General features: G+C 35.4%; 2 protein-coding genes across 2 annotated transcripts; both read left to right on the top strand.

The window, feature by feature from the left end:
- Nucleotides 1–3593: 3593 nt before the first annotated feature.
- Nucleotides 3594–5314, top strand: LOC133302636 (uncharacterized). Its single transcript, XM_061502445.1, has 4 exons — nucleotides 3594–3638; nucleotides 4039–4190; nucleotides 4498–4598; nucleotides 4773–5314. The coding sequence occupies exons 2-4, from the start codon at nucleotides 4093–4095 to the stop codon at nucleotides 5312–5314; spliced, it is 741 nt and encodes a 246-aa protein (XP_061358429.1). The 5' UTR covers nucleotides 3594–3638; nucleotides 4039–4092.
- Nucleotides 5315–6159: 845 nt separating this feature from the next.
- LOC133302633 (E3 ubiquitin ligase BIG BROTHER-related-like) lies at nucleotides 6160–6756 on the top strand. The gene has a single exon (XM_061502441.1). The coding sequence runs from the start codon at nucleotides 6160–6162 to the stop codon at nucleotides 6754–6756; it is 597 nt and encodes a 198-aa protein (XP_061358425.1).
- The last annotated feature ends 10809 nt before the right edge of the window (nucleotides 6757–17565 follow it).

Genomic DNA, 17565 nt, shown 5'->3' with positions numbered 1-17565 from the left:
CTAGACGTTGGAAAAATAGTGGAGGTGTTGTCAAAATTTAAAAGAAAACATAAGTGTTGTGTGTATGACTTTGGTAAGTCATATCTCACTCAATTCTTTGTCAAATGAGATGTGTGAGCTGTTATTTTGAAGATTAGGATGTGAACTTTAATGTCCTAGAATATGGGACAACAATGAGTGTAAAAACATGGTGCAATTTTGCTATTTTGTTTGCTGCCCAGTTTGTAGTGAATTTGACGGCAAGAGTTGATAACTAAGAAAATTCATAACTCCTTCGCTTCTTATCGAAACAAAGCTTATAATATATCAAATTGAAGGTCTAGATGTCAAATATAACATATCCAAAATTGAGAGAAAATAGGTAAATCTTTTTACTGCAGTATGCTACGCTATAAAGCAGTGCAGTTCTCGCTGTTGACGTATGTTGACAGTTTTGAGTAGTAAACTTACCGTAAAGATATATGGAGTTGTAGAAGTTCAAATTAAGCTTATAATACCTTGTTGAAAAGCTTATATTGCCTAGTTTAACATACTAGAAGATGGAAATTTAATTATAAACAAGTCAAGTGCAATTTTCACAAAACCGAACCTATATAAGGTTGGTACGTCGGGTAAAAACGTATCGTTGCTTCGTTGGTTTATGCGAACCACTTAGCATTCTTTGTGTGTGCTTTCTGTGATATTTAAGCAGTACAATTTATATTCCACAAACATTTTTGGTTATGATCATGTTAAGGGAATTGTTTTGAATATGGTAGTTTAAATGAAAACTCGTTTATAAAAGGAAAAAATTTACCGTATTTTAATTCAATTACCGTGATTATAACTAAGCTTAATATCATAAGTATGGTTAATAAGCCAGTCCGAAACGGGGTGTTACAGATTCTCAATAAATTATAATTGTTGATTGCCGAAAATCAACGGTTAAGATTTATTGTCAAAGGATCCTATCTCATGTGTGTGTGTGTCTATATATATATATAGGGATATGATCAACTTACACCAGTGTAAGATTAATAAATCTTACACCAAATCTTAAATGTTGATTTCTGTGCATCTAATGGTTGAGTTTTATTGGGAATTAAAAATTAATTAATGAGTGAGACCTAATAAATCTTAACCGCTAGATGCAAAAAATCAATGGTTAAGATTTGGTGTAAGACTTATTATTCTTACACCGGTGTAAGATGATCCTGCCCCATATATATATATATATATATATATATATATATATATATATATATATATGGGGAAAACATTTCTCAAGCTGCTTGAGACAAGTTTAACTCTGGCCACTACAAAACTACGTCGTTTTGTTTATTTATTTATTTATATAAATTGTTTCACCTTTGAATGGTTATGATTCCGTTTTTCTCTATTTTCCTTTATCACCATTGATCCATCTTTGTACGGTTATGATTTAATAGCCGGAGATAATTTTATCTCCGGCAGCTTGAGAAATGATAAGCCATATATATATATATATATGAAAAAATATTCCTACGGCCACTTTAGATAAGGTTATCTACAGCCACCCTAAAAACTACGTCGTTTTGATTAATGAAGGGTGTTTATGTAATTTTAGGTGAATTAATGGAGGATGTTTCAGTAAAATGTATATGATAAAAAAATAAATAAAATTACCAAAAAAAACCCTTCATTAATTCATCTAAAATTACAGAAACACCATTAATTAATTAAAATGACGTAGTTTTTGAGTAGCTGCAGATAACTTTATCTAAAATAGTTGTAGAAATGTTTACCCCATATATATATATATATATATAATTGGGATTTATTGATTAATGTTATATGTATTGCTTATTAGGTTTGAACCCACATATAAAATCATTTTTAACACCAATTTAAACACGTTTAGATTGATTGTTTGGACTCTGATTGTATCGGTTCATCCGATCAGTTGGATCCAACATTTTTTTCTTTTCTTTGATACACAAGTTCGATCCCATTTTAATAACATTAACCTGGAGTCATTTGCAATAGAACTAATTTTAAAAGATGTTTGTGTAACGAATTGGACACATGTCACCATGAGTTACGTAAGACCAATACCATAATCCTTTTGCTATTGAGTACAAATGTACAGCATACCTCTTGCAGGACATTACTTAAACACAGGTATAAAATTGGACCACTCGAAATTCTAGACATATTCTGATTTTAGCCCAAAACTCGACTATACCCATCTCTTTTAATCACCACTCGTTAAGCTAGAACTCATACATTTGCGACATTGGCTTATGTGGATATATTATGAATAAATGATTTTTAGACATTTTTTAAGCTAATTTTTTGTCAGTCTAATTTATAATTTTATATATAAAATTTATATACCTGTAAAAATATTAGTAGCAGTTGAAATTTTATTTAAAAATAAAAATTCTAGATAAATGTTACAAATATCCTAAATATGTTTTTTTAGTGAGATATTGTAGAAAAGAGGAAGCATTATTTAAGCGTTTGATGTTTGTGATTTTAAAAGACATAAACTTGTGTCATTTTAAGTGATAGAAAGACACAAGAAATGAAAATCATGGGAGAAGAAAGTGGGTATTTTTTAATTTAAAATTTAAACAAAAAATATTAGTTGTATCTTTCTCTCACATAAAATTACACAATTCTATATTCTTTAAAAGGATAAATATTTTTCCTATAATTTATTTAAACACAACCGGAAAAAAAAGTTTATTTGAGTATGCTTTGTTCCTTCTTAAAACATCTCAAAATGTTTGTTTTAAAATAGATATATTATATGAAAAAAAATGTTTGTCATTTTAAATGACACAAAATTATGTCATTTTTAATGAAAATAGGTGTTTTATCATTTTCTCTTTTTTATAAAACTAGGAAGAAAAAGAAAGTGGAGGAAAGAGAATATAAAAACACACCAAAACGGAATAATTTCATTAAAAAAAGGCTTTAATATTTCTGTAGTGAATATAAATAAGTAATCTACATTTACTCCCCAAACGACGTCGTTTTGGGTTGAAAAATTAAAAAATTATAATTAAAAAGACTATTATAACCTTGAAATACATTATAATTACAAAAATATCTTGATTTTTGCCTCAAAACGACGTCGTTTCGGGCTCAATATAGATAACTTATCTACATTAATTGTAAAAAAAATAAACCCTAAAAATAATATAACTTTGTGTCATTTAAAATAACAAACATTTTTTCGATATTATATTGCTTCGGCCTCTATCACAAGGTTCTATTTGGTTTTATCTTCTCCTTCGGGCCCTTGGGCTGAATGGGCCAGTCTTTTCACTAGGTATTTTTGTTTTTTTTTTTAATAATTCTTCTGTTGTTATTATACATAGCAGTTACTTACAAAACAAAGGCAAGTAGAATTGGTACATCGGCAAGGAACCGTTCAATCTGGTGATGAATCTGATAATTGATGATCATGGTTATTTGATGGTGGATGCTGATGGTTGAGATGCGACGTTTTGTGGCGAAACAGAGCAATTGAAGTTAGTTTGGTTATGTAGCTTTGGTAGTATACTATCGATCCTTTAGGAGATTACATATTAAATCGACTGTGGATTTGATTGGTTGGTCATTGTATTGAAGGTTATGGTTGAGAGAGATTTGTAAGGTATAAGCCCAAGGTATTGCTTGTTCTGATGTTAGTTTGTTCTCTTGCTTGTTAATGGACCTTTGCCATGTCTGGTCTCAATAAGAAGCAACAATGCTGTTACAGTGATAATGCAACAAAACAGGGGAAGAGAGGGAACATAATGCTAAATTCTCATCTTGAAATCAATCTTTATCTTTAGTACAAAAATGGTTCCTGTGAAAATTGAAGCAATAGCAGCCTTTCCTTTGACATTTTTGTTTCTTCTACCATTGTTTGGTCAATTGGTTAAATGATGTTAAATGGAACAAAAGGAAGCAAATATCTTTAAGAGTATGCTTCCACTTCTGTATAAATTATTATCAGTTTTTTTTTTTTAATGTATTGCATTGAAATATAAACCTTTTCTTTCTCTTAACTCTCCGAAGTTACAGGAAATGTAATATTTGTTCCTGGATATCTCCAACGTCTCTGTGGTTCTTGAATTCATGGGCAACGTCATTGAATCATTTGGTTCGGGCCTGGGAAACGCTGTTGGCAAACTTTTTGGTTCTCCAATTGAATTTCTTTCCGGAAAGTCTTGCAGGTTTATCTATACTCTCATAATGATTCTTCATACTAGTATACTATATAGTCTTTAAGAATTTTAGACATTGTGTGATGTTGTGGTGTTGAATAATGCTATTTACACAACAATTTGCCATGGCTAATTGAGTTTAAAATTATGAAGTTTATTTAAGTGGGGCAGTTATGTAAGTTCAGATGGAACTTCAAGAGTAGTTGTGCACCGTTTTGTAGGTAGTTATGTTGTGGTGGTTAGTGCTCAGTGTCCTTAAGGATAGTTTGTCTTCACTTCCTGACTTCCTGCTTGATATATATATGATATGTTTCAGTTCAGTATGCGGACCAACATGGGATCTTGTATGCTATATCGAGAATTTTTGTGTTGCCAATCTCTTCAGGCTGGCCATGGTATTTGTTCTGTTGTACATTGGTGAGTTCAACTGTTTTTGTGATTTGGTCACAACATGTTACTCCGGTTTCTTTGATTAAGTTTTCTATTTAAATTCAGATTGCAATATCTTTCTTTTTAGTACATGACATCAACTTAGCCCTAATATTGTTTTGACATATCTGAAATTGGGTATGTGCTGTTGTTTTCTTGCAGTTCTGCTGTTCTTCTATCTGCTGCATAAATTGGGCATATATGGATGTATTATCCGGTGTGTTTGCAGAATGATATGGGCATGTTTCTCTTCTTGTTTCCACATTCTGGAGTATTCTTGCACTTTCCTGTGTTTTCAACTATACAAGGTCAGAAGGAGAAGAAAAATGGTCAGAATGGGCATAAATCAAAAGTTCCACTCTAAAACTAGAGAAGATTACACTGATGAATGCCTTTCATACCATTTTCCAACATCTGCAAAAATAAGCAAATCATTTTCGCGTAGAAGGAGAGACTATAAAGGCTCCCACTTAAGAAAGTCTTTGCGGCCTAGGAAACATCATGCTCGAGTTGAAATTAGTAGAGATCTTAGTTATAAAAATAAAAGGAATCATAGTTTTGGAGATCCCATTTACACAGGCAGTGCCATTAATCTTGGCAATTACAGAGGCACAGTCCATGACGTCAAGGTAACCCATTCATCTAAGTTTGCCAGAAAAGGTATAAACAAAAGAAAAAGAGTTCTTCAAAAGCAGAGATGCTAGAGAATATTTCAGAGGGTAATAATATGTGAACCATTTTGTATTAATGCATGTTTGCGATTTGTTAGGAGGAAAAAAGAAGCATGTATCTTTGATTTCCTTCTTATTCTTTGATAACAGGGAAAAAGGTATGAAGAAGAGAATATGGCTTTGACCGCTGCACATCTAAACACTTCACTTCATATTGAAGTTTTTTTTTTTTTTTCTTTCCCTCATGAAATCATAATGAGAAAGGGTGCAAAGCATTTTTGTTTGATAAGAATCATGACGAGATGCATATACTGAAAATTTTAGTATACAAGTTTTCTGTCTCTAGAAATTGATAAATATGCATATAAATAATGCAATAAGAAAAAAAAGCAATAAATAAATAAGAGAAAAGAAGTATCATTTTAAAGGACATAAGCTTGTGTCTTTTTAGGTGATTTACACAAAGTATGACCGATCATACTTTGTGTAAGTCACTAAAAGGACACAACTTGTGTTTCTTTAAATACACACACTAAACCCAACTCGTAATGGTAGTTGATAGCTTCTTTTGAGGAATAAGGTATATTGCTACTTCTGGAGGAGGATGTTTTGCTATTGCTTTTCACAAGGGCTGCCTTATCCAAAAAGAAAGTCTGAAGTTTACAACCGTTATAGGTAATGCCACGGTGGGAGACCTTGAAATTTACAAGAATCAGGAATATTGGGAATTAATGACAAAGGGTTTCCATTACTTGACATTGAAGTTTGTTCATCCACAAAGAAATCTAAATTATATTCCTATTCATCCCTTAAATACCTCAATGGCTTTGTTCTGTTCTCAATTCGTCAATTGTATCTGAACACCTTTTTGTCCATGAATGGAAGGTGAAGAGGGAAAACAATCTTCCCACGAAAATCCATACACTGAATTTGAGGAAGTTAACTTTGATTATTTTCTAGCAATTAGCTTGCAAGAACAAGAGAGAACGTTCACAACGCTAGCAACGATTCAAAGTGATGAAGATGCAAGTGACTCCTCTTTTAATAATGATGATGGTGATGCTGATTTTTTAGAGAGCCAAGAGTTTGAAACCAACAATCCGTTTCTTGAAGGTGAAGGAAGCAATTATGATGAAGAAATGGAAATGGAAGAAGATGACATTGATCCAGATGAATTATCTTATGAAGAGTTGATTGAGTTGGGAGAGTTTATAGGAGAAGAGAAGAGAGGAATATCAGCAAATGAAATCTCTTCATGCTTAAGCCCTTACACTTACCAATCTGCTGAAAGCAAAAGTGGAATCGACCGTTGTGTGATTTGTCAGGTTGAATATAAAGAAGGTGAAGCCCTGATGGCACTTCAATGTGAACACCCTTATCATACAGATTGCATAACCGAGTGGCTTCAAATTAAGAAGGTTTGTCCAATATGTAACAATGAAGTTTCAGCTCCCAACATGGCTAAGAACCCTTGATTATTTAGTTTGGATTGTAAAATTGATGTGTATATAGAATTTACATTTGAATGAAATTATAGTTGAGAAAACAAATAAAGCATATAAGCTTTCGATCATCACAAACAATATAACAGAAAATTAAATTTCATAATGTTATCAATCCCTTTGGTTATAACTTGCAGCCCTCGAATTTCCATATAAAATCAATCTGCGTGGTTTTGGAAACCTTATTAATGCTTGTTAGTATAGATATGTTCCCAATTGCAAATTCATTTAAATAATATCCTCTGAATTGAAAAGAAACCATTCTTTAATTGTTTCTTACGCCATTTTCTTTAATTTTGTTTAGAGTCTTCTTGTGAGACCCCACCATTTCAGGAAAATAGAAGAAAAAAATTACGACCAGCATTGCTTGTTTTTTATGTTTATATATTATTCATTGATTACTTGACTAATTCGATTCGAATCGGGTAAGATCACATGAGCGACAAAAATCTCTCTATCAAATTTTAAGATAATTGCATTCTGAGGACTCGAACTCGAAACCACTTACCAATTGATATATGCTTGGCGGTATCAAATAAAACATCAAATTCGTTCTTGACACTAAAATGACAATTTGATGGTGTATTGCAATCTCTATTTTTTTTCAAACAATTTGAGAGATTATGAACAGTGTCAATCCTACTTTGATATTATTCATTAATTACTCAACTAATTTGATTCGAGTCGAGTAAGACTACATAGACAACAAAATTATCCCAACTAAATTTTAGCATAATTGCATTCCCACGACTCGAACTTGAAATCATTTACCAATTGATCCATGGTATCAAATAAAACATCAAATTCCTTCTTAACAATAAAATGAAAATTTGATGGGATTGTAATCTCTATTTTATTTTTATTTTTTTATCAAACAATCTAAGAGATTGTAAACACAGTGTCAATCATACTCTCTGTTCTAAAATAGTTAGAAACACATTTTGCTTTTCTACTCTTTTTTAATAGGGAAAAATAAAAATAATATCGTAGTAAAGTTGTTAGGTTATGTTATAGAGATATGAATTGTGGGACCCACACTTGATTTCAAAAAAAAAACAAAACAAGTGTGAATTTCACAATTCCTATCTTTACACCATAACCTAACAACTTTCGTACACGAATTATACTTCTATTTCCCTTTATATGTATGTTTGATTGAACATGAAGGAGGGAAGGTTCTTGCTGTTTCTTTGAGGCTGTCATGCCGCAACTAGCAAAAGGCCATATATCATACTCTATTATGCGAGGTGCTAGTCTTGTCATTGAACAGTGAACTTCAAATGTTGAAAGACACAAGATAAGATTGAAAATTCACTGCGGAAGAAAAAAACAAACAAACAAAGGAATTAAATAAGTCAGGTTTCTGGAAGCCTTGCCTCTCGATCCCCACTCCCACATTATGTAGTTGCAAAATAAAAAGAACATCAACCAGAGCCGCTTCAAAGGTTACCTTAATGAAAAAAATCATAATTAGTGCGTGTTTGAATTCTCTTATTTTTAAGTTAGAAACTACTTATAAGTTAAAGTTAAAAAAAAATTAAAAAAAGAAGCCAAAAATTATTTGAAAATTACATAAAAATTACTTAAAAGCACATATTTCAAGAAAATTATCTCTCTCTCTATCTTTATCACTCTTAATTTTAAAAAAAGCACACAATTCAAAAAAAAAAAAACAGATAAGAGCTTAAAAAAAACACCTCCCAGAAGCTTTTAGTTTTTATCTCTTTTCTTCATTATAAAAAAAAGATTTTTTTATTATAAGAGTTTTTCCCAAAACCTGTTTGACCTAACTTATACTTATAAGTAATTTCTAACTTAAAAAAAGAGAATCCAAACATACATTTAATAAACAATTAATTGACAAAAGTATCCATGCGTGGAATTAGTGGAAGCATTTTACTTTATCATTAATTGTCGCATGAAGAATAAGTTCTAAATTTCTAATCATAAGACGACAAGAACAGATTGAATTTGTAAATAGGAAAAATTAAAAGAGATGGCATTAAGCATGCATGTGTGGAAGTAGTTGATATTTAATTATGTAATTTTTTATTATTTAGGAGTCATTAAATACTTTTAATTTTTAATGTAATTTTATTTAAATAAATGGCTCGTATCTTACAATGTAGATTGGCTCTAATTCATGGAATAGTTAGTTATTAATGAAAATTGCTGTTATGGACCGCGGCCAATTTACTATCAGGCCCAACAAGGGATAATTTAAATATAAATATGATATAATTAAAGGAGAATATCTATCTGAGATATCATTCCTAATACAACAACATTAAACATGAACTTGGGCAGCTAGAAGAGACATAGAAGGTTCAGAATCCAATACGCACAGGTAACCTCTATAAATAAGAGGTAAAGCCTACATGTATGATGATTCTCCATCTTACTGTTATGTTGTCATTGTGCACACACATCACCCCTTTTGTGAAAGTTGTTCTTTATGCTTTTTGCACAGTGATCTGCTAAACTCAAGGGTATCTAACTCATAGATACCTTAGAGGGAGCACCTAGATCCAAAAGTAATTCACTAGCCTATTAGGCTAGACATCTCTGTCTTTATGACAGAACAATGGCGTCGTCTGTGGGGAACGTCTAAATTGTTGTTCCCACGGTCACGATAAAGAATGGCAGTCCGTACAAGGAGTAGTGGTCAATTGTCGCCACATCCAAATCTACTGTTGCATCCTGTTGTGGAGGAGATAAATCAACCACAGAATCAACCTAAAAACGAGACTGATTATGATGCTTGTAATGCCCCTACAGCCGGTTAATTAACATTTATATGATACTAAGCGTAGCATGCTCAACTTAATTAATGCGGAAGCTAACTAAATAAATCTTCTCTTTTTCCTTATGTATTACAAACTTAACGACTTCCATTTTTAAATATCACCGATGTAACATCCAGAGCGCTGACGAGGGCGAGGGGTGATCGCCGGTGCAAAGAGGCACAGACAAGGAGCGACTCCTAACAGGCTTCCAGCGGGGGTTACATGCATGAATGAATCGAATCGACACCCGAAAGAGAGGGATTCCAAAAGCTGTGCAGGTATAAGGCTGCACAGTTTGGGATAGCTTATAAGAATTTATTGGTACTACCTAAGCTAAAAAGATGCATCTGCTTTTCGGTAGCCCGGAACAGAAGAACTCCACAGTTAAGCGTGCTTGACTTGGAGCAATTCTGGGATGGGTGACCTCCTGGGAAGTTTGCCCAGGAAGTGTGCGAGTGAGGAAAAAGCACACTGAAAAGTCTCGTGTTAGTATGTGGGGATAGTCATTGATTCTTGAAGCGGCCGGACATTACTAATGGAGCAGGGCCTCTCTTACAGTACGGTGTGGTTCGAGGACGAACCAGGCGGAAGGTGGTGGGCATGTAACATCCCGGGCACTGACGAGAGCGGGGAGTAATCGCCGGTGCGTAAGGGCATGGACAAGGAGTGGCTCCTGGAAGGCTTCCAGCGACGGAGGTACATGAATGAATCAAATCAACACCCGAAAGAGAGGGATTCCAAAGACTGTGCAGGTGTGAGACTGCACAGTTTGGGATAGCTTATAAGAATTAATTGGTACTACCTATACTAACAAGATGCATCTGCTTTTCGGTAGCCCGGATCGGAAGAACTCCACAGTTAAGCTTGCTTGACTTGGAGCAATTCTGGGATGGGTGACCTCCTGGGAAGTTTTCCCGAGAAGTGTGCGAGTGAGAAAAAAGCACACTGAAAAGTCTCGTGTTAGTATGTGAGGATAGTCGTTGATTCTTGAAGCGGCCGGGCGTTACATTTTTAATCAGTTGATATTCTTCATTCATCAATTTGCAATTCTTCATTCATCAAATTTGCAATCACAGCAGATTTCCTACTCAGGGCATCAGCTACAACATTAGCTTTAACTTGATGGTATTTTAGTTCAAATTCATAGTCTTTCAGAAACTTCATCCATCTCTTTTGCCTTATGTTCAACTCTTTCAGATCAAATAGATACTTCAGACTTTTGTAATCGCTATACACTAAGAAACTAACACCATATAGAAAGTGTCGCTATATTTTCAAGGCAAACACTAGGGATGCTAGCTCTAGATCATGCATAGGATAATTCTCATCATGCAGTTTCAATTGCATAGAAGCATACGCAACAACTTTCCTATCCTGCATTTGGACACATCCCAAACCTTTCCCCGAGGCATCACAATAGACCTAGAAAGTACGCTCAAGATCGAGAAGAGTTAGTATTAGAGTAGTCGTCAACTTTTCTTTTAGTGTAAGAAAATAATCTTCGCATTCCTGAGTCCACACGAATGATATCTCCTTTCTAATCAAGCAGGTTAATGGTAAAACCATTATAGAAAACCCCTCAATAAATCTCTGGTAATAACCACTAATCCCAGAAAAATTCAGACTTCAGAAATAGTCTTAGGCCTCTCCCAATCCATCACGGCCTCTATTTTACTAGGGTCCACTGTCACTCAATAAGCAGAGATGACATGACCCAAAAATTGATCATCTGACAACCAAAATTCACACTTGGAAAACTTGGCATACAATTATTTATCCTTAAATGCTTGCAGAACAATCCTGAGGTGGTCCGCATGTTCCTTGTTATTCTTAGAATAGATCAAAATGTCATCTATAAATACAACCATAATTGATCCAGATATGGCTTGAACAAACGGTTCATATAGTCCATAAACATTGCCAGAGCATTAGTGAAACCAAAAAGAGTTATCAAGTACTCATAATGCTCGTATCTAGACCTGAATATAGTCTTCAGAATATCATCTGACTTAACCCGGATCTGATGGTAACCAGACCTCAAATCAATTTTTGAGAAGACACAAGCACCCCTAAACTGATCAAGCAAATCATCTATGCGAGGGAGAGGATACTTGTTCTTTATAGTCACTTTATTCAACTGCCTGTAGTTGGTCATAAGCCTCATGTTTCCATCCTTCTTCTTGACAAATTACATCGGTGCTCCCCATGGAGACACACTCGATCGAATGAATTGCTTGGCTAATAAATCTTCAATCTGTTTCCTCAATTCAGCCAATTTCGGAGGAGACATTTGATATGGAGCCATAGAGATCGGCCTCACACCAGGCAACAACTCAATTGAGAACTCGATCTCCCTCTCTGGTGAAAGATGTGGAATCTCATTCAGAAATACATCCATGAAATTATTCACAATCGGAATATCAGCAATTTTATCTTGAGTAATGCAGTTTTATCAACAACATATAGCCCAACACTTCCTCCTCTAAGGCCCTCCTAGCTCGAGGTATTCATATACTAGGAGAGGAACTAATAGCAGCTTCATCAAATGACATCATCAATCTTTTACCACAATAGTCGATCATAACATAATTCTTAGAAAGTCAATCTATACCCAAAATGATCTCTAAACTAATCATGGGCAGATAAATGAAATCGACTACGTATTCGCGACCCTCATACTCAAATGCAACATCCCTGTATATAGATAAAGCACTACACTTATCTCCAGTAGCAGTAACCACTTTTAATGGGGGAGAAACATCATACATAGGTAAATGCAGGCCTACAACCACAAAATCCAAGATACAGGAATGTGTAGCTCTTGGATCAAACATAACACTAAAATCAAAACCATTAATATAGATAGTATCTGTTTTCAAATTAGGCATTTTATTCGCTGCTACTGAGTGATAGCATAAACTCGTCCCACAGTCTGAGACTTAGGGACAACTGGAGTAGGAACCATCTGAAGAAGAGCAACCCTGACATCTCTCTGGGGATAATCTCTAGAGTAGTGGCCCGTCTTGCCACATTTATAACAAATAAGTTGGCCCAAGGCACAAGGTCCTCTGTGCTCTCAACCACAGCTTGTACATTTAGGAATCGGTGGTCTTCCAGAAGAACCAGTTTTCTTGAATTTATTACCTGGTTGCTTCACCTACAAGTTCTTATTCTTATCTTCAGACTTCTTGTCCTTCCAATGATTAGAACCACTAGATTTTCTGGAGTCAGTCTCTTTAGCATTCTTGTTCTTTCGTCTCTTGTGGATATCCTCAATAGCCCTATTCTTTCGTCTCTTGTGGATATCCTCAATAGCCCTGCATTGATTAATTAAAGTGGAAAAATCTCAGGAATCACAACCTGCAAGACTTTCCGCAATTCTATCATTCAAGCCTCTTTGAAACTTTGCAGCTAAAGACTAAGAATCTGGCATAGCCCTCCTGAAGTGCACATACTTAGCCAACTGATTAAATTTGGCTAGATATTCATCAACAGACATCTCACCCTACACTAGATCATTATACTCTCATTTTTTCCTTTCCCTAGCATATCCGGGAAAGTACTTGTCAAGAAAGTGCCTCTCAAACAAAGGCCATAGGATAGAAAATCCCTGCAACTCTAGTGGATGAGAAGTATTCGTCCACCAATCTCCAACATCGCCCTTCAGCATATAAGTGGCATATAATAACTTTTGATGATCCCGACATTCCATCACCCTGAAAATCCTCTCTAAATCCTGCAGCCAAGTAGCAGGACAACAGGTCATAACCACCCTCAAAAGTAGGTGGCTGGTGCTTCCTTAAAGAATTTAACATTCTCTCTCTGGCCTCAGCATTATCTATTGCCACAGTATGAACTGATCGCTGCCATGTATGAGTAGTAACACCACCATGATGACTAGCTTCACCCTCTCCATCCCCATGCTCTTCATGGAGAGTATGTGGAGATGGAATAGGTGTATGTGGTGGTGGAGGTGGTCGGGGCTAGTTCCCCCATGGCTCTCAACTCAGCCATTATTTGGTTCATCAAAAGTTGATTGGCAGCAATTACATCTTAATTTGTCTTCATTAAAGTTTCATTAGCTTGCCTACTAGTAGCCAACTCCTGTTACACTCCATCCAAAGCAACAACTATAGGATCAGGTTGTCCTGATGTGGCCCCAACATTACTTCAGGATCTCACCAAAGCAGCTAAAGTAGGATATGTCTGATCGTCATCTGTTGCTGGAGGTCTCCTGGGAGGAACCTTGACTCTGCACATGTTACACAAAGGAATGAGTTGATCAGGCCCACACTAAGTGGTTAAACATGCATTATCATAACAGAACCCAAAATCACTCGCAGATAAGATAGACATTGCAATATCACGGACGACATTCTGTCTATATCTTGGACTATTGGGACTATCTTTCATCATGCAGTTATCACCTGATTAACAATTTACTATATCAAATAGGCAATTAAGCCCTTCCATCATATAACTGGCATAACCAAAATGAATGTAAATAGGTATACATATCATCACCACACCTCATTGTGGCTATCAAGAAGTAATGATAATTAAACCTATACATGCCAGCCTAACCAACATACATATGTATATGCAATGGCATAGACATCTCCTATGCTCTCAAAAGAAGACACCGCATACACAACTCAAAATAAAATATATTAGATACAAATCAAAATATCCACAAGACCCTGACAATCATGTCAAGTAGTATCTCTTATTTGGCCTCTTGCCACGCGATGCCTCAGCACCATAAGCTCTTGTACCTGAAATGGTAATCTCCATAACGGGAGGGGTGAGATAATATAATTACCTCAGTAAGCTAGGGACGCTTGGAGGGCTCTTCCACCCCTAAGCTGACTTTTGGTATAATCACAATACATAAAATACCCATACATGCATCAAAATATGTATGACAATATAGTGTCATAGAATATAAATCCTACTAACCATAGAATATAAACTGTATGAATTATGCAAGGAAACATTGTCTTGCAACATACCGTATGAGTAAACACCGTCTCATACTATGCATAAGGAAACATTGTCTTATGCCTCACACAAGGAAACACCGTCTTGTGTGGCACACAAACATACATATACAGGCAACATATAGCAAGTCATATCCACATACCATATAAAAGTACCATCCTCCCTCGGAGCCTGGTAGAACAAACGAGGGATTAACCCCAAGGACCGAAAGCTTACCTGGCAAGCAATGTCCTCAAATAAATCTCGTGTCCACAGAGTCACAATCATGATCTCTCATAGGGCCACAACTTAGTTCCAAGATGAGAAGATAATTAGTACATAACTAATCTATCACATTCAATTTCCAATACTACACATACAAGACATCTACACTTGATTTTGAGTCCAATTTATCAAAGTGTTCTAAATGGAGATTTCATAATTTTACTTTTACGGGAACCAATCCCAAGCATATTTAATAAAAGGTCTCACATTCAAATCACCCTCCAACTACTCAAGCCATCAAATTTTTGAAATTGACATAAAGCCAAAAAAATCATGATTTTATATAGTGAGCTAAACGGTGATTTCTTTTGTTATCTTTAATCAAGAAGCAATCCTTAGCATATTTAACAAAGGAAGTTATATCCAAATCATTTTCTAACTATCCATACCATGACTTATCTCAATGTGAAAAATCCACAAATCTTCAACTCAAGCGAATGTGGGTTCCAATATGTGAAAATCGTTCAAAACAACGTTGGGATCAACTCTACAACATGAATATACCACAAACAACCATCACAATCAATAAAATCCTCACATTTTTGTGCAGTATTCATCACAAAACCTAGAGTTCTTAAAATTTAAAGGAAACAAGAAAAGAGAGGTTATTCCTTACCACAATGTACCCAAGAATGAAGGGGAAAGCTTACTCCAAGCTCCCATGGCCTCAAGCTCCATCAAAACTCATCTTTTCCATGAAATCTGAAATCTTAGGGGAAGAAGAACTTTCTCTATAGTGAACTCCACATGAAAATATGGGTACCAATGTGTTCCTCTCAAAATTTCTCATAAGTTTGGCTTTGGAACCAAGTGATTTGGAGGTCTCTATCGCTTTCTATGAATTTTGAAAAATTTCAAGCTCTTATGCAATGGAGAAGGCGTTCTGTCGACGGGGAGGAGAAATGAGAGAGAAAGAATGTTCTGTTTACTTAAGTGAGTTCAAACTAATCGAGTGGGTATAAATTTATTTACCCCTCTCACTTATCTTTCATTCCAACTTTATAGATTAGTCTAGAATATTTTTGTGGTAATATTTATAATTTTACTCTCCCTTTTTGGGTAACTTTGTTTACCCTCATTTTTATCCCAACACAGTCATTTTTACTCTTTTTCATCAAATGTGACTTTATTTCTTTTTCTTATATTTTCCCTTTTAGTTATTCTTCAATATTGTGATAAAGTAATTAATCCATAATTAAATCCAATATTACAGTGAGAGTTATTATAATGTTGTTAACATGAGTGAGGAAGTCTCGAACACAGCCTCTACACCTGCTCCAGCATCCAATCCTCAAAACTAAATCGGAGCTCCTCATCATCAACCTGTAGATGTGGCTTCTAGTGTTACGCTTGCTGCAGATCCAAACACCCGCCTTGCACAGATCGCGTTCACTGCAATCCTTCGGCGGATGGAGGAGATGGAACAATGTAACAATCTTCAGCGAGAGGAAGATCTCAGGAGCTTTCAAGAGATGGAGCAACGTAACAACCTTCAGCGAGAGGAAGACCTCAGAAGGTTTCTGATGGAGGGGCGTTTGATGCTGATAAGGAATATGGAATATATTGAAGACCGGACCCAAGATGGAGAGAACAACATAAGAGAAATTCACAGAGAGGTTCGTCAGCTCCGGGATGTTAATGATCAGGTTCGAGTTAGTACGGATCATAACCTAAATACTCAAATCGAGGTTGAAATTACTGAAGTACAAGGTGTGGCTAATGTTAGTGGGATTTCAAATCCTAATAATCAAATTCGAGTTGAGAACACCGGTGAAGGTCACATCCTGGACAATAATCACAATGTGAATGTGATAATTCATCCCTGAATGCTGGAGCAGGAAGAAATGTGGAGAGCAATTAGGGTGATATGCTTCATAACCGGGATGCCCAGTTTCAATGTAACTGGGATCATATTCAAGGTCGCGTTGAAGTTATTGCATACAGAAGGAAATATAGTAAGGGACAATACAATAATAGTCCTTTCATTGGAGAAATTCTTAATGCTCCATTCCCAAAGGAATTTGACTCGGCATATATGCCGAAGTACGATGGAAACCAGGATCCACAGGTTCGTATAGACGCTTTTGATACTGATATGTATATCAGAGGGATTGATGAGCCTATCATTTCCCGAATATTAGCTACAACTCTAACTGGAGTCACGCAGACAAGGTTCTCAACTCTACCTGCTAATTCAATTGGATTTTTTTGAAGATTTTGGAGAGAAGTTCTTACTAAATTTTGCAACAAGTAAGAAGCATCCAAAATCCGAGTTTGCAAGTTCCGGGTTTACAAGAAAATGTTCATGTGCATTTGATTGTGTTGCATGGTGCATCTCGGTTAGCAAAATCAATATGTAAAGATTGAGTGAAAACACTAGAAGAATTCAGAGCTTGGTCAAAGAAGTACTTGGAGCTTGAGCAAATGGATATAGAAAACACATCAGGAGAGGAAAATAGAAAAGGGAACCCAAAGAGGAAAAGTCCAACTCCAATGCAAAGAGAACAACTAGGGAATAAGAGAAAGACTTCCGGGGAAGAAACTCGGATGACAGATTCCGGGTAGGGAGGTATGAAAAGTATACTCCCCTAAATGTACCCCGGTCTCAAATATAGAGAGAAGTGGCAATGACTGAGATGAAGAAAGTAGAGGGACCTCAGCTTGTATTCAACAAAGGAGGCTTGGATCAGTCCAGGTTTTGTGCATTTCATAATGGACTTGGGCACACTAC

The sequence above is a fragment of the Gastrolobium bilobum genome, unplaced genomic scaffold (assembly GCF_033153095.1).
Source record: "Gastrolobium bilobum isolate Gb01-03AN ecotype WA unplaced genomic scaffold, APGP_CSIRO_Gbil_v1 utg4641, whole genome shotgun sequence".
Lineage (NCBI taxonomy): Eukaryota > Viridiplantae > Streptophyta > Magnoliopsida > Fabales > Fabaceae > Gastrolobium > Gastrolobium bilobum.
The sequence above is the reverse complement of the archived record's forward strand: the minus strand, read 5'-3'. Positions and strand labels throughout refer to the sequence as shown.

What these genes read in the sequence shown, in the direction of transcription:
- LOC133302636 (XM_061502445.1), top strand. Translation starts at nt 4,093, where the DNA reads ATGGGCAACGTCATTGAATCATTTGGTTCGGGCCTGGGAAACGCTGTT. An exon ending in CTTTCCGGAAAGTCTTGCAG is followed by an intron (nt 4,191 to 4,497) that starts GTTTATCTATAC and finishes GATATGTTTCAG; the next exon opens with TTCAGTATGCGGACCAACAT. An exon ending in ATTTGTTCTGTTGTACATTG is followed by an intron (nt 4,599 to 4,772) that starts GTGAGTTCAACT and finishes GTTTTCTTGCAG; the next exon opens with TTCTGCTGTTCTTCTATCTG.
- LOC133302633 (XM_061502441.1), top strand. Translation starts at nt 6,160, where the DNA reads ATGGAAGGTGAAGAGGGAAAACAATCTTCCCACGAAAATCCATACACT.